Source organism: Lipotes vexillifer, unplaced genomic scaffold (assembly GCF_000442215.2).
Source record: "Lipotes vexillifer unplaced genomic scaffold, Lipotes_vexillifer_v1.1 scaffold117, whole genome shotgun sequence".
NCBI classification, from domain to species: domain Eukaryota; kingdom Metazoa; phylum Chordata; class Mammalia; order Artiodactyla; family Lipotidae; genus Lipotes; species Lipotes vexillifer.
Window position 1 is genome coordinate 497,763 of NW_006785593.1, and position 18,266 is coordinate 516,028.

Sequence of the window (18,266 nt, forward strand, 5' to 3'; positions counted from 1 at the left end):
ACTCTTTCACAATGACTTAAGCATTACTTCATCTCTACTACCTTTTCCTGAGGGCAAGCCTCCCTCCTCTCTGCTCAGACTACCACAATATCCTACTAATTGGCCTGGTGCTGCCACTTTTGCTTCTGTCCAATTCATAGCCCATATTCTAGAGTAATCTTTTTAAAATTAAAAAAAAAGTCAGACTGTTTTTCTGCTTAAAATTTTTCAATGTTTTCCATTGCATTTAGGGGAAAAAAATCTAAAATGTTTATTGTGGCCTACATGATCATCAGACTGTTCTTTTTTAAATGATCCCAAAACGCAGGCTGGTTTTCTCAGTCATTTTAAATTCTGTCCATTTCCAGGGCTTCTATTCACTTTGCTTTGAAAGGTCTTTACCAAACTGTCCTGAAGCTTCCAGGCCTTCCCTTTTTATCAGATTGGCAAATTTCCAGACAAATATATTCTTCCTCCTCTTGGTGAGACACACTTCATCCTTGGCCAAGGGTTCTTCAGTGTGTAATCTTAAGCCACAGTCTAGGAAACTGCATCCTATCTCCCCACCATCTCAGTAAACAGCCCTTCACTTCTGTCTTCATTTTTCTTCCAAAGTCTCATCCCAGCTCTTTTTCTAGTTTCTTGCCTAAGATGTCGTAAATGTTAGTTACTTTTTAGGACTCTTGAAGAGATAGTATCAGCCCTTACATAAACCAGTAGTGGTCGGACTCCTGTCATGTTAGACTTTTGTCCATTTTAAAGTGGGCTGGCCAGGAGAATCAAGCTCTTTTCTCTCAAGCCTGAAAATACAGAAGACATAGGTCTGTGTGCAGAATCATCCAGGAAAAATGCCAGCAGCTATGTACAACAAAGAAATTCTACCCATCACAAACTGGGTATTTCTCTGATCTTTCACCTTAGGTTTGCAGCATTTCTAAAGAGGCATTATAAAACTGTAGTGCTCACTGAATGGACAACTTGGAGATGATGCCAAGAGAATGTTTGTATCTTTGAGGATGTCATGTGAAAATTAATTGATTGATGTTAGCTTTGGCCACTAGGGAGACAGTTGTATTACAAGCATTAAAGGAACTTTTCAATGAGCATTTTGGTACATGACTCTTTTTTAAAGGAGATAAGGAAAACCATTCTAAAAGTATATCCCCCCCCCCAAAAAAAATACTAGGAAACTGACCTGTTATCTATTTTATGCAATGTGCCCTATCAGTTTTATTAGGAAATGTACACTTTATTTTTTTAATATATCGATTTCCAAATCATCTCTGGTGGCAGGGGGCGGGAGTGTTTAAAATGATAAATGGAGTTCAGTGACTAATTCCAGACTACTTTATTTTGGAAATAGTGTTAGATTGGATCTGTATCAGGATGTTTTTCGCATGCTTGGCTTAATAATCTCTGTCCCTCCCCATATATTGTTTGGAATCTGCACTAAAGATAAGAAGAGTACAAATCTGACTCATTGGCCATCAATCCAAAGAACTTTACATAGAAAACTCCCTTCAAGTAGGTACAGGCAGCATAAACAAAACTTTGGAAACAGTGGAAGCAAAAGTAGAAAAAATATGGTTGAAATGGCTAGGACACTTACTACTTACTGTTTAAAAACTATCTTTTTTTCGTTTCCAATATGAAATTTAGGCAGATTTTGATATTTTTTGGGTATTTATTTCAGTTTGATAAATATCCAGGTAATTGGATAGTAGTTTGTACTTACTTATCTTTAAAATGATTCAGTTTTTCAATTAGAGCATAAGCTTAAAAAAAACTATCTGGTCAACCAAAAGATTTCAGTAGGTAAGGAATATCCCAGAAATAGATATATGAACTGATGTATCATTTTTGATAATTAAGCTTAGAAACTAGCTAATTTTAAAGATATACATGCCTAACACCTACACAGAGCTAGAGATAATTTAAAGGATCTGATGCTTTCTGACAATTTGGTTATTTTGAAACCTGGCCCTTAGACTATTGATTTTCCTTTTTTCTTTGAAGGTTTAGGAGAATAACTATTTTAAACCTCTGTTTTTCAATATCAGAACCGGAAAAACCTGAGAAACTTAAAGCCTTCAATATTTCTGCACATTCCTTTTCTCTGCACTGGAGCCTACCCTCTGGCCATGTGGATGGGTTTCACGTGGATCTTGTTCCTGACAGTGGCTTTGTTACTATCAAAGATCTTGGAGGTGGAGAATATCAGGTATAGTTTTCATTATCGTACTTGCCAAACTAACTTGTATTTATATTTGGTCCAAATAGGAAAGTTCTTTATGAAACTCATCCACCATGAAAACTTACTCCTTTGAGACTTTTTAAAAGCATAAGATGAAGACAAAAACACGGATGCCGAATTGATGAGTTTTAAGTTTCAGCACTGGTGGACTGTTACCTTAGTAACGTCTGTGTCTCTTTTTTTAAGTCTACCCTGAACCTACAGCCAATGATCCAAGGGTTCATGAATAGTTTAACAATGAAAGGGCAGAGCTATTGAGTAATCCACGCTCATTAATTGTGCACTTGCCAGGAGGATCTGTCTTTAAATCATTAATGCAGGCAACATTTCTCTCTAGAGCCATCAATGTGATTCCACTGCCTGAAAAATGTAATAATGATGGATTTTCTTATGATTTTTCTTTTACTTTTTATTGGAACTTCAGAGACACAGGTATTTTGTACACACTCTTAAATAAGCAATGGACTGTAATTTTCTTAAGACTCTTAAATAGTTGTTTCTTGTGACAATGAACTAGGATAGATAGAAATACTGATTTAGTCTTTGATAATGCAGTATGTTTTGTTAAGTTTTTGTTATCTGTTATTTGGTAAATAGTTATGTGATATAACAAATTTATATTTTACAGTGATAGGAAATATACTGTGATATCTTAAATAGCGCAGAGTTATGTAGTGAAGTGTTACTTTATTTTATTGATTGTGATAGATTTATGGTTTTAACTTTCTTGCTTTTCAGAATTTTAACACAGTCACTTGCTTTTGGTGTTCCAGGTTGATGTTTCTAATGCTGTTCCTGGTACGCGGTATGATGTAACCATCTCTTCCATTTCTGCTACAACATACAGCTTACCTGTTAGTAGAACAGTGACAACGAATGTGACAAGTAAGTATATGTTTTCCTTTTTTTTTTTTTTTACAAAGTATTTGGAACCATTATAAATCTGTTGGATGGAAATATTTACATTGGTGATATGTGCATTGTATGCATGAGAACAGTTTAGTAATTAAAGCAAAATGGAAACTTAAGAAAGTGATCTGTTTAGAACCTGAGTTCTACTAGTTATCTTCCATTACTTTCAAAGAGCAAAGATAATTTTTCTATACTTGTTTGTGAAATGGATCAGAAACACTGTTAATGGTAATGTTTAAATAATACAGAGCCGTGAAAATAAACTCACTATAGTTGCTCTGAAAGAGTTATTCAGTTTGTAAGCCTGGTTCTTGTTTTCTTAGTGTTTGTGTATAAGCCTTGCATCAAGTAAGTTTTTTTAAAAAGATGATTTGGCATTAAAAGTATATTTGGCCTGTAGTATTTAGTAGCATTCCATTTTTTACATTCTTATAAAAGACTATTTTTGGTATTCCCCAAAGCATTTAATCTTTTTTTTTTTTTCTTGTGGTAGCAAAGCTCTAGGGAGGATAAACTTACACTTATGAGACCATTAGTCTTTGGGAACTTCAGAAGTCTACAATTTGTAGATATTTTTCTTACATATGATTGTGAAAATACAGTAGTAGTTGTTTGACCTTATAACAACATGAATTTTTTCAAAAAAATAGAACCAGGGCCTCCAGTCTTCCTAGCAGGGGAAAGGGTCGGATCTGCTGGGATTCTTCTGTCTTGGAATACACCACCTAATCCAAATGGAAGGATTATATCTTACGTTGTAAAATATAAGGAAGTTTGTCCATGGATGCAAGCAGTGTGTACACAAGTTAGAGCAAAGCCAGACAGTCTGGAAGTTCTTCTTACTAATCTTAAACCTGGAACAACATATGAAATCAAGGTAATTATTTTGTAAATAGTTAGTATTAGAATATTCATTCATTTTAAAAGTGAAGGAGCTTTATCCCACCAGGTCAAGCCTTTGCAGCAAGTGACTGAAGAAGGATCCATCTGAGTCTTGGCCTCGTTGCCCATCTGGGCTTTTAAAACTTGAACAAATTTTATAATCTCTTTTCATTTTTATGTGTATTTATATAATTTATTTTTCTTATTGATATTGAACCTACTGACAGTCAGCTCTTTATCATTTATCTTCTGGACAAATCAAAGTTTTATTATTTCAGATTCTGTTTAATTAGAGAGTATAAAGCTTGAATGTAATTCTTTTGGTCTTTTCTAGGTTGCTGCTGAAAACAGTGCTGGCATTGGAGTGTTTAGTGACCCATTTCTCTTCCAAACTGCAGAAAGTGGTAATTTTCCTAAATCATTTGTTCTGAATTAACTTCGTTATGAGTTTTTGTCATTGAAAATAAATAGGGATATAAACAAAATCCGGCACTAAAATGCATAAAATTTTCAGCAACATGGCCCTTCAATTACTTTTAGAGTCTTCTTGGATAGTAAATTTACTCATTAAAATGTGTATTGTTCTTTCTGATTATAAAAACACTAAGTGTTATCTTAGAAAACTTTGAAAAAAAAAGAAATAAGAAAAACCCTAAATGAAAGTTATCCATGGCCCTGTTATATAAAAAATGCTGTTACCCTTTTGGTCCATTTCTGGCTGATCTTTTTTTTCCAATGATTATATGTCTTTGTGACTATATATTAGTAAAAGTAGGCTTGTGCCATTTATGCAAGTTTATAGCCTGCCTTTTCCTCTTAACATCAAATCATAAGTATTATTATGACGTTAGACTTTTGGAAATACAGATTATAATGGTTATCATATTATTCCATAACATGCAATCATTACCAAACCAATTTAAGCTACCTCCATTCTCCCAATGGCTGAGAGGAAAAATGTGATATCATCCTGATTCCTCTCTCTCATAGTATACTCTAATCTATCAACAAACCCTGCCAACATTATATCAAAATATATCCTGAATCTCACCCCTATTGTTAATCACCCTATGTAATCCATCATCATTTCTCGCCTGAACAAGCAAAAGTCTCCTCACTGGTTTTCCTGTTTCCAGCTTACCTACCTATAGTTTACTCTACCGACAGTCTTTTGAAACAGAAGCTAGACTATGTTACTTCTCTCCTCGTAAGATCGCTCCTGTCTTATTCAGAGCAAGAACCTAAGTCCTTCCCATGAGCTACAGTGCTCTGTATGCCCTTTCCCCTCTCTGACTTCATCTCTTACCTTTCTTCTCTCCCTCTGTCTACTCCAGCCATACTGATCTTCCATCTTAGGGTCTTTTCTCTTGCTATTCCCTCTGCCTGGAATACTCTTTCACTAAATATCTGTAGAACTCTCTCCCCAGTTGATCCAGATTTCACTTTACCTTTCCTGACTACACCTTCTAAAATAGCCCCTGTTTCCTTCTGTCCATCTTTATTTCCAACAGATTTATTTTTCTCCATTGGACAAGCCTGACATGTAACACATTTACTTGCTTACTTTTTATTGTATGTATTAGCCTAGTAGAACATAAACTTTGTGATGAAAATAAGTTGTTATGGAATGGAGGTAATTTTATTTATTTAGTAATTCAGCTGTTTATTTATATAATAGCAAACAGTCAGAACCAATAAATAGAAAAATGGCACAAAGAATGGCATCTCCAATCAATCGCAAATATTTTCTGTGGAGCTTATATTCTACTGGGCTAAGATAAATAAATGAGTTACTAAGTAATATACTAGATTGGTGAGAAGTGCTATAAAAACAATTTCTGTAATTTTGTGCAACTATAAATGTTCTGTATAAAGATACAGATAAAGATAAAAATATCCAGTGGTTCACTGCCAAAGGGATACATTGAAATGGGCCCTGTATATCTAGAGGGGATTATGCAATTATAATGTTAAAAGAAACATGTGCCAAGCTTTATGGCCCAGTTTTTATTTGAGACCCCATCAAGAGAAGCATGTGAATATATGCTCTATGCCATAGAAAGAATTAAGAGAAAGTTCTAGAGTTTATTTAAGATTAGAAATTAATGATTCATGAAGTCTTTTTCCTATTGATATTGAACCTACTGACATTCAGATTATTAGCACAACTAAAAATTGAGAAAATTATTATTTTAAATTAAATATTCACTAGGATATAAAAGAAAAATTTATTACTTATGTTTTTAGCTTCAGGGAAAATAATTGGAATAATTTTTGATTGACTTAGCAAATAGTTTATTCTTTTTTTTAAACTGTCATCTTGATACAGCTTCTGAGAAAGCCTGGTACACGCAGATTATGATTTCAACTTGACAGTATTTTGAACTTTATATATTTTATACTCTACTAACTGACATAATTTCTGGAGTTATTTGCTCTCTTGGCAAATTATGATTGGGACAGACTAACACTCTAGGATGGCGTGAAAATAATACCGGAACTTAAGTTTCACTCTGTTTCTGACTTGCTGTGTTTTCTTGGGGAAATTACATAATCACATAATCAGTCTTGCCTTATCTTTTGTTTTTTAAAAAAAATGTTAAGTGGTAAAAATATAAACCTAAATTTAGTTAGATCAGTTAGGTCCAAGTTTTCCCCCAAGGACTCCTTTTTATTATTTATGCTACACAGACCTAAATTTAAGGAAAATTTCTGTGGAATAAATAAATTGAATTTATTATTATTAAACCAGAAATAATTTCTTTCTCCATGAGTAAAAATACTCCAAAATATAAAGTTAACCCATTATACCATACTGAGCTGGTATCACATCCACAAGCACAAAAATCTCAACTTTCTTACTTCTCACACAGCATTGTTTCAGACAAATGTAGAATTTTAGCTTTAAAATATTAGAAATATCTCTTGTACCTTCATTTCTAACTTGATGGCTCCTTGGAAATGTAGAAGATTCTTTTAGAAGTCTCTATATTTGATTTAGAAAAGGTTTTTTTTTTTTCTGGCTCAAGAAAATGTATGTTTTGTATAGTATACACTTTGAAAAGTTTTAATTAGTTTCACATACTTATATATTTACGCAAGTCACTTGTTTAGCTATGCCCTCAGAGTGTGTGGAAGACTTATCTGAAAGGTGAAGTGATTTATAAACAGAATTTTTTGGTGCTTTAGTGTCAGATCTTTACTTGGACCAAGATGGATAAATTCACTATAAAAAGCAAAAGATGATGGGATTTCGATACCTAAAAATCCAGAAGTAGAAACTAGAATATTTAAAGTAGGGGAAGACCTGTCAGCTACAGAAAACAGCCAAAATTAGTCTTCAGACACCATGAAGTCACAAAAGGAAAACACACAGATTTTACTGAGGCAAAAATAATGTAATTTTAAGTGAATAAAAATAACCTCTTTTTCACTAAATGTTGTTTAACAGATTTAATTAATTTTTAGCTAATATATTTTGTGTACTTTAAAAGATACTTTGAAATCATGTTTTGGAATGTAATAAAGGTTTGTTTACCTTGTAAATTCAAATTTCTCTACACTTGGGCATTTCCTCATGATTGTTGTTAAGGCCCATTTGGAAATGTGCCAGCTTGTATGCAGTCTGTTATTGATATATGTTTCAGGCATTCTTATAAAATTTGCATACTTTAGACTGTCCTTCTTAAACTTTAATTCCATTTATCAGTTTCTCTTGAAGAAAAAAATTTCTATCCATTATGACATCCATTATTAATGATTAATCATCTTCCCAAATTGTTGTATTTTACTTTTTTCCATTAAAATGCAGCTGTTGTTAAGTTTCTTAATTTCTGTTTAACTCATATCATTCACATATAGCTCTCTTGCCCATTCACATACAGCTCTCCTGCCCAGGACCTAACTTTCTTATATATTTTATATGGCTTTCATGTACAAATCACATTTTGGTATTCTTCTCTACAATGTATACCTAAACTCTGGTTGTTTGATTTCTCAATACTAGGCACTTCTACTATCATTTATATTGTTTTACCCCAAACATCTTGTTTTGTTTTTATTTCTTTAGTGACTTGTCATGGTTGTTCTATATTCTAAAGGACCTTGATTATTTACTCTACTTGGTCAATTTTGCATAATTAACCTTGAATTAATAAGTATCATTTTTCTTCACTCTGGCCTCATGTTTATCTCATTCCAACTAAGATAGCATGTAGCTTATTATTATGTAGATTATTAATAACAAAGTATCATGAATTCTGATGAAAGTTGATTTTGAGGGTGTATGAAAGTCAAAATATAATAACCACAATCAATTGGGTGGTATCCATTTTATATTAGACACTAAATATTTACATACATTCTAGAAATGTGCTTTTTGGTGCAAATGTTTATATAATTGAATTTGCCACGTCTTCTTTATCTAAGGAATTTATGTAATTCCAAAGTATTTCAGAAAGTAAGATATTCATTATTCAAATTTCTATAACCACAAACAACTATTGACTGAATATTTTTTCAGACTTATTTGAAATAGTTTATTGATGGATGTATTGGCCAAATAATCCTGAAGTAAAGCTTATGTGCCTCTTAAGCACAACTCTATGGGCCCAATTTCCAGTTCTTTATTTTAGGCAAAAGTCAATTCAAAACGTATACTCAAGTATATATTTCAAAAAGTATTACCCAAGTAGATTTTATACAATGTATTATGCATTTAATTTCATATAACATGGGAAACGTAACATCTCGATGTTATAAAAATGCCATTCTAAGTTTTATAACAATGTTTTTCCTCTCCTTCAATCCCTCTCACTTCCCCAGCTCCAGGAAAAGTGGTGAATCTCACAGTCGAAGCCTTTAACTATTCAGCAGTAAGCCTGATTTGGTATTTACCTCGGCAACCAAATGGCAAAATTACCAGCTTCAAGATTAGCGTCAAACATGCCAGAAGTGGGATAGTAGTGAAAGATGTTTCAATCAGAGTAGAGGACATTTTGACCGGGAAATTGCCAGAATGTATTGTAAGTATCATGGAACATTTTCTGTCTCAAAATTTTTAGGTAAATTACATCTTGAAGTTTTGGTAGTATTTCCATTTTACCAAAATGATTCTTAGCTATTTGATTACTTATAGTATCATATGATATACAGTTGGCTATAGTCAAGGCAGAATAAGAGAAAGGTTTGAGAATTCAGCAGTGAGATGTCAGATCACTTAGGGAGCTCTGGAAAGACTACATGATGGGCATGGCATTTGTGATAGGCCTTGGAGTAAGGATAGGTGGAGATTATGTGGAGGTAGAGGATACTTTATAAGCCCTGAAGTAGGAAATCGTAGGATATCACTGGAAAAAAGATAATACTTCCGTGTGACAGGAGAGGAGGGGAGGGGAATAGTCAAGGTTAAGTTTGTGGAAGTAGTTTGTTTTTGTTGTGTATATCTTTAGTGAAGAATTTGTTACTACTCTAGTTGTAGATGGGAAATCCCTGGAAGTACTGTAATAATGCTTTTTTAAAGTTAATTTTGGTTATCTTTGTGATATTATTGATGAGAAAACAACCAAAATTACTTTTCTTTTAAATGCTTTAAGTTGTAGAAGTCACAAAATATTTTTTTAATTTGGATATCTAATACACGTAAACACATATACACATGTGCCCATATACACACAAACACATGTTCTATTAGCTTTGTCTTTTGAATACTGTTGCAGAAAAAATGATCATAATAGTAAGAAAGTGACGTTATGTTTGAAATTTCACAATAGGGAAAACATTTCATCTCTTTGGGTCTTGCACTTTTAATATGAACTTTAAAAATTCTGAATAATGATTTTGCTATAGTTATACCTTTACTCAAAGCCACATGAAATCCTACTTATAAGAAAGATTAAGGTGTAAAGAATGCAGTAAATACATTCTGTTCTAAAACTGTGGACAATGGTATTGATGGTATAACTGTAGATGGTAAGTGGGTATAATTAAAATCTAGCAGATATGTCTGTAGCTATAATGGGTAAGTGAATCTGTTAACCTTTTACCCAATCATACACATACACAAATTAGGAATAATATTTGTAGTATAAAGAAAAAATGAATTACCCTTATCATCGCCATCAAGTGATACCACATTATTTTCCCATTGATGTTTATTTTATTCACTAGGAGAATAATGAATCCTTTTTATGGAGTACAACCAGCCCTTCTCCAACCCTCGGGAGGGTGACGCCTCCATCACGTACCACCTACCCATCGAGCATGTTGCCCGGGAGGAAGATTAGCTCTGTGTGGAAAGAGCCTATCAGTTTTGTAGTGACACATTTGAGACCTTATACGACGTATCTTTTTGAAGTTTCTGCTGTTACAACTGAAGCAGGTTACATTGATAGTACAATTGTCAGAACACCAGAATCAGGTATGGTTTCTTTCTTTCTTTTTTTTTTGGTAGGAAAAGAAGTTAAATTATTCATAGAATAACCTTTCATTTTTTTCATGTAGATATTTTTGTTAAAACCTTCCTTCCCTTTCAATAACTCTTCCCTTTTCAATAACTCAAAAACAGGTATCCCTTCCGGAGCATCTTCACTTTCAATACTCTTTTATGATACTAACGTAAGCATCCAAAATGAGAAAGGAGATTTGAGAGAAGAAACTCCTGAATAGCCTTGATCCTAAGATCAGCTTTTATCATTCTGTGACCCCAGCAATTTTTCGTAATCATCCTGTCCTTCATCTTCTATAGTCATGTGTAGATGACTTCTCTCACTGATATTGCTATTGCCAGATGTGGAGATAACACCTGCAGTAGCAGAAATATCATGCGATTAACATTTAGCATCAGATAAAAACAGTAGTTAAAAAATACCTACCTGTGTCCTCTTTGTATTTCAGTTTCCTTTTGTGAAAAATGGAGACAGTAATAGTATCTTCCTTATGGAGATGGTGTTAGTACTAAATGAGTATGATTAGATACTATTATTACTACTAAATTCTAAGAGTACATATTTCTAGGTATGGTATTTATATATTTAATTATGATAATATGTCAGCGCCCATTTATACACACATATATATAGACACACACATCTAAACATACTACATAATGCCATACTAAATATATGGTATCAGAAATTCAGTTGGATTGATGAGTTTTAAGGCTACTGGAAATTTTTACTTGTAGGGTAATTTCACTAAAGCATAGTATTTTTTTCTGATTACATAGGTGTCATTTAAGTACATGTAAATTTGAAGATTTTTCTTGAATTAAACATCTTCGAATCAAACCATTTCCTCTTCCATACTCCTTACTTCTTTTCGTACAAAAAAAGAAAGAATTTCATGAAGGTCACACAAAGTGAAATTTGGTAGACAAGAACTTTGTTTTAAAAAAATATTTGGGGGCTTCCCTGGTGGCGCAGTGGTTGAGAGTCCGCCTGCCGATGCAGGGGACATGGGTTCATGCCCCGGTCCGGGAAGATCCCACGTGCCGCGGAGCGGCTGGGCCCGTGAGCCACGGCCGCTGAGCCTGTGCGTCCGGAGCCTGTGCTCCGCAACGGGAGAGGCCACAACAGTGAGAGGCCCGCGTACCGCAAAAAAAAAAAAAAATTTGGAATGTTTCATTTCAATTAAAAGAAAGTTTTTTCTTTTAAATATAGAAACGTCTATGAAAAAGGCTATTTTTAAATATCGTTATTATTTTTATATGTTACCAATGTTACATTCGAATATAGGTTATAAATTTCCTCTCAGAACCAAATACAGATATTGATATAAAAAATAAAATCACTGCCAACAGATTCTGAAGGTTGAGTTATTTCTTTGCCCCTTCTACCTGTGTACACCAGAGGGAGAGCTTTTATCAAGCCAGATGCCCGGGGCTTGTTGAATGCAATACGTATAAATGCTTCTAGACAATGTAACTGTACAATGAACTATATAGGAATAAAACACCCTGTGCAATCATATACAGCATTAAATAAAAATAGTAATTGTTGCAAATAAGGAGGTTATCTAATGGTCCACCACTTATTCAAATTCTTCAATTATAGCCTATTTTTCTTTTTGTAGGTTGAAAAAACAAACACTTTACTGTGTGATCTTTTATTTTTTTCTCTGATTTTGTGTTTTATTTTGTGTATTTAATAAGGTGCTTTTAAATTTTATATATATATCTATTATTTATTCATTTTTTTTCTGTAATCATTTTAGTGCCTGAAGGACCACCACAAAACTGTGTAACAGGTAACATTACAGGGAAGTCCTTTTCAGTTTCATGGGACCCACCAACTACAGTTACAGGAAAATTTAGTTACAGAGTTGAATTATATGGACCATCAGGTAAGTCTTAATCAGTTTTGTGTTTACCTTTTGGAGTAAGAATTATATAAAATATGTTACTATGATCAAACTTTTAAAAAGTATTTAACTGTTTTTAAAAGACCCTGTAGTTGAAGCAAACAGTAAAAATGTAATAAGGAAGTGAGGCTCTTTGAACTTTTTGTTTAAAATCATAAATAAGTATAAGGAGGGTAAAACATTGTCCATGTTCCATATTTCCTGACAAGGAGCTGAAAGAACAAAGGATAACCCCTCAAGAAGAGAAGTATTAGAGGAGATACATGTCTTCACATATTTGAACAGGAGGACCTTGACTTACTCTGATTGCAAATATATGAAGAACAATGGGCTTCGGTTATATTAAATCAGATTTCTGCTTAGAAGAAAGAAACTATTTCTAATAATTGGCTCTCTAAAAGTAATATGGGCAACTTCATAATGTAGTGAGTTCACCATCTTTCTGAGCAAGGAGGAGCTGGACATCCACTTGTCAAATATTTTAAGGGGTTCAAAAACTATATTAGTAGAAGTTGATTAAACTCTACAATTCTTTCATAATCTGCATTCTATGGTTCTATGAAATAAGTTTATTTGAGATAGTAATGAAATAACATAAACTCACATATTATCATTTATTTGGAAGAGTGGAAAAATTGACAAATGTCCAAATTATTCATTTGGGAACTTCTAGGAATCTATCATGAAACACATGAGTAAACTTTATTTCTCATCCTTGAGTACCTTATGCTCCTAAAATTCTGAAATATTTGCAGGCCTAAAGATATGGTAGTCTGTTTTTCCCCTTCCCTCCTCAGTACATAGACACACATGGATACCCAGATATACCTTTTCTATCAGTACTATTTTACAAAATTTTGACAAAGTACTCTTATATCTGTGAGGCTGGTAAGTCAAGAGAGTGTATTTAGTAACTATCGAATTTAGCAACCTGGAAGTCATTAGCAATCTTATCAAGAGCAGTTATGATGGAGTATGTGGGGTAAATGCCTGCTTGGAGTAGACTGAAGAGAGAATGGGAGAAGAGAATTGGAACAGTGGGTAATGGACAGCTCTTGAGTTCTGCTGCAAAGTGAAGCAGTGAATGGAAGTGGGTAGTGGGGGTGAGGGGTAAGCAGCATCAACAGGTTTTCTTTTCAGAGGGAACAAGCAAAGCATGTTTGTTTGCTGATGGGAATAAATTTAAAAAAGGATATGTTGATGATGTAAGAAAGGCAGGAATTATTGGAAAGATATCTTTGTGTAGGCAGAAAATGGGATCTTTTGCTCAAATGTAGGGATTAGTTTGAATAAGAATCCAGATGGTTTATCCATTGTAACAGGTTATAAGGCAGAGTCTGTGGGTGCAGATGCAGTACATAGGCAGTTGCATTGGTGGGAGTATGTGGCACATGTCTTCTGAATGATTAATTTTTCCAACTAATCAACTGGGAAGGAAAAGTGTAAATATTCACCTACAAGAGTAGAGAGTGACTGTACTACCGAAGTTAGGTAAGGTGCTGAGTACCATTTAGGGCTCATGTGAAGTGTGGTAATGAATAAAGTGCTATCAGTCAGAGCAGATTTGTGTTTTTCTCCAGTTCCCTTCAACAAGAGAGGGCTTATGTAAGGCAGTGATTATTACTGACAGTGACACTGAGGCTGGATAAAGAGTAGACATCAAGTGGTGAGGAACCAAACAAAATAAAATAAAGTAGGTGGTAAGATCAATGGATTGGAGGTCCCAAAGAATTGTTGGTTCTGGCTTCTAGAGTAGTGATCAGGAGACAGGAAGTGTGGTCAGAGACAGCTGCATGAAATTGAGATAATTTAGGATTTGCAGTTATTGGTAATAGCCATGTCTATTATGACTGTGAGGGAGTGATGGAGATCAGGTGGAGGAGTAGATTATTTAAGGAGAGCTTGAAGTAATTTAAGGATGATCTCTAAGGATATTGAAATCAGCACAAATTAAGATGGTAGCATTGAAGAAAATGCCATTGAAGCAGGAGCAAAACCATCCAGCATGAGAGTGAGTGACCCTGGGGTCCACAGATCACTACAACAATGAGAGTCAGTGGATGTCACCGACGGCATGAGAGCTGAAGCTGGGGGCTTTTCTAAGGAGGAGCTAGAATTGTCTAAGAGCATAGAGGAGCAAGGAGAACACATACCACACCTGACTGCCTAGTCGCTTGAGGTCTTCGGGGAAAAATCAGTCACCACCATTCGGGGTGACCGTAGGGAACAGAAGCAGTGGTCTCAAGGGAGAGCTAGGTTTCAGTGAGAGCAAGAAGGGGAAAAAAACTATTCAGAGATAAAGTCGAGGATTTAAGGAATTTTGATGATGGCCCAGTTAAGAAATTTTGCTTAGAAGCTAAGCTACAGAAATTTTCTAAATATATCTTTTTGTAGAAGATAGTGAGAGTATTTAGCATTTTAATTGAATGAATTTGAGTATCAGACATTGTCACTGTTTTTATATTGGTAAAACCTAATGTGTTCATTTTAACTATGTCAAAAAATAACACTATGGTTCAATAGGGCTTTATATAAAAGTAATTTTAAATACTGCAAGATTTTCATTTTTTTTCCATTTTAAATAAATTGACACCAGTGTGACACTAAGCTAAATGTTTAAGATATATTCACTTTTAAAATTGTAATAATGAATGTTAGTGCATAGGTTAAGACTTTAATTGCTCTATACTTAAATGTAAGAATGATTACATGCTTGAAGAGTAAATAATCCACAATTATCTTTTGCTTTTTGCAGGTCAGATTTTGGATAATAGCACAAAAGACCTTAAGTTTGCATTCACTAATCTAACACCATTTACAAAGTATGACGTGTATGTTGCGGCTGAAACCAGTGCAGGGATTGGACCCAAGTCAAATATTTCAGTATTCACTCCTCCAGAAGGTAAGAACACCTCCTCTAGTGTGTTAATGAGAATTTTATTGCATCAGTTAAACATTGTATTAGAAGCTATTTGGTTGATATTTACCTGTTTCATGTTATTTCCTTATCAGATTACTACATTGTGCATTCTGAACATGTGTTCCTTAGAACACTAAATCCATAGCATGCTTCATAATAAGAGTGGCCAAAGATCAACATTACATGCAGTATCAGCCTGCATAATTCACAATGAATAGTACTGGCAAAATCTCAAGAATACTTAAACAAATGAACACATTTAACATGGTTTAAGCCACATTATTTAATGTTGACTCTATCTTCCCACAAAATAACGTTCAGAAAAATCCATGTATCCCACAATGCCTATAACAAAGTATATTTATAATCAAAAGGATATTCTAAGGAAGTGAGGATTTCTGGAAGGTGCATAATATAAATTTACCAGAATATACTGAAATTATTTTAAAAAGTTTCTCCTGAAGAAATTTTTTATTTGTATATATTAAACGTCACAGACTAAGGCAAACTGTAGTGTTTAAAAAAACGTTACCATGCCATTTCACAACCTGTTTTCTGGGCCCACACCAAACTTGCTCAATGCCTTCATTTCTATTTAGATATTGTAATTATTTAGGAGAATACAATAATTTTTTTACAGTCACACTAACACTTGAAAAAGTTTTCAGTTTTTGTGTGATAGCTAACATACAGTAACTTGTGAATTAAGTACACAGTGTGCATACATAAACGTGCATACACACACACACACACACACACACACACACACACGAGGCTGGGCATACCTTCATCAGATAAATCATTCAAGTGTTTCACCATGAGAGGGCAGCAACTATTAGGGAATTTTGTACTTCTCCCCCATTTCAAAGAACAACCCTTGATAATATTTTGCTACTGAAAGAACATAAAAATTATGTTACATCAATTTCAAATGAAAATTCTAATGTGTATACGGTTTCAATACACAGGTTAAAAAAGATGCACACTCATTAACAAAATGTTCTCATTTTTTCATATCAAAACTTTTTCCATTGTATTTCTATCAGAAGAGTCTTAGCATTGTATGTCTGTCTTCTCCATTAGACCTGAAATTTCTCACACCTCCACCTAAACCTGCTCTTAAGCATTTTCAAGAAATATAGACAGATTTATGGGTGGCTGTCAAACACCACAGAGCAATCTGGCCTTCGTCATACTTAGAGCCCTTGAATTTGGTCTTTTCTCCACCAACCCAACTGACCCATTTCTATTCTCATGTTATGCAGTTAAATAAATTCAGTCTTCTTTCAAGCCAAGCTGATTTGGGTGCTCCTAAACTGAATCCACAATTTAAGATTATTGTTTTATTGTCATCATTCTTGGCCTACAGCATCTGACCAAAATAGGGAAATAGATAATACATGGCCACATACAGTGCCGTTTTGTTTATTCGGGATATCGTTTAAGCATTTATTTCCCTTTCTTTATATCTGTACTTTTTATTGACAAAATAATAAGTAGAATTTTAAGGACATTGTTCAACATATTTCACATGGGTTATTTTTCACACCAAGTTATCTTGAATAGATGACTCTCCTTGCCCTTTGTAACGAGCAGTGTATCCTGAGTTTTATCCTACTGCCTCCTGAACTACTCACCATGTAGACCACATCCAGGTGGCTTTCAGGAGAACCCACTGGCAACAGGTGGGTTTCTCTAAGGGCAGGCGTGGCACAGTTCTTACCTCTGCATGCCTGCTACTCCATGGAGTTGTCAGGGAGTTTAAGTGGAATGCTGGGGCAAATGCAGTGAATGTAGACTCTGACAACACTAATTAATCCTGGTCCTACTAATTAAAACTTTGCCATAAAGGAATCTTTAGACTATATGAGAACAATCTAATAATTCATTAGAACTATATACTTTCAATTAAAATTTATACCTTAGTTTTAAGATTATTCTTTTTATTCATTAATACAACAGGGTTCTTTGTATTCTAATTATAGTTACTCAATTTATTTTTTTCTCCATATTTAAAAGTTGTCTATAGTCTATTTAAATCTTAAATTAGGACCAGCTTTTAAATTAATATAGTTTAAAATAACTAGGGTTCTAACAAATCTCCAGATATTCATAGAAAAATATTGAATTGATTTCTTATAGAAAATAAATGCTATCACATTTTAATGGGGCTGATTTCTCTAATACTGAGAATCATATGGTCCATGGTCTACTTTGATTATCAAAGAAAATCAACATGATGTTGTTAAAGCAGTTATCCTATGTATTTCATAATGTTTCTACATATCCGTTAATATTTTACTGAGCAGATTTCTACATAGGCATGAAGAAGAGATGGTTTTGGGAAAAAATGATAATTTAATAATCTCTAATGTTATAAAACATCATAGTTGCCTATTCCAAAATGAGGTGATCTGCTGAATATAACATAGGCAACAGAATTTTCTTATTATTTGTATCGGGATTAAAGAAACTTAAGTAAATTTTGTTTGTTCAATATCCCCTAAAACTTCTCTGCCACTAGTGTCAAATATCTTTTAAGGAGGTTAACATCATTTCTTAAAAGCAAACAAAGTATTGAAATCCATATTTACTCCCCCATAAATAGACTATGGAAGTGAAGACATTTGTCTGTCCTTAGTAGTTTCAATTTGCTACTTTCTGCCAATAGTAGCAACATCTTTGTAGGGAGATCACTGAGAAACTCTGAACTTCGTGTTTTTCAGGATTCTCCGTGACTTTTATTTTTCAGTAGATTTTTGCAAAATTCACTTCTAATGGAAGTTTAATTTGCTAGATAATGGCAGACTTATTTTAATGTATTTTCTCTACCCCAATGCCGTTCGTCTCCATTTCATTTTTTTCTAAGACTTTTTCATTTGCAAACTGCAAATCATTTGGAATATATATATATATATATATATATATATATTTTTTTTTTTTTTTTTTTTTTTTTTTTTT

At 33.7% G+C, this 18,266-nt stretch overlaps 1 protein-coding gene across 1 annotated transcript in view; it reads left to right on the forward strand.

The window, feature by feature from the left end:
• The first annotated feature begins 2,611 nt into the window (after nt 1–2,611).
• The window catches only part of PTPRQ (protein tyrosine phosphatase receptor type Q), a 210,444-nt gene continuing 194,789 nt past the window's right edge, over nt 2,612–18,266 (forward strand). Inside the window, exons 1-8 of the mRNA XM_007457658.1 lie at nt 2,612–2,665; nt 3,007–3,118; nt 3,796–4,022; nt 4,362–4,431; nt 8,852–9,051; nt 10,196–10,445; nt 12,239–12,367; nt 15,141–15,287. Coding sequence (XP_007457720.1) covers nt 2,612–2,665; nt 3,007–3,118; nt 3,796–4,022; nt 4,362–4,431; nt 8,852–9,051; nt 10,196–10,445; nt 12,239–12,367; nt 15,141–15,287 — 1,189 coding nt within the window. The remainder of the gene's footprint in view (nt 2,666–3,006; nt 3,119–3,795; nt 4,023–4,361; nt 4,432–8,851; nt 9,052–10,195; nt 10,446–12,238; nt 12,368–15,140; nt 15,288–18,266) is intronic.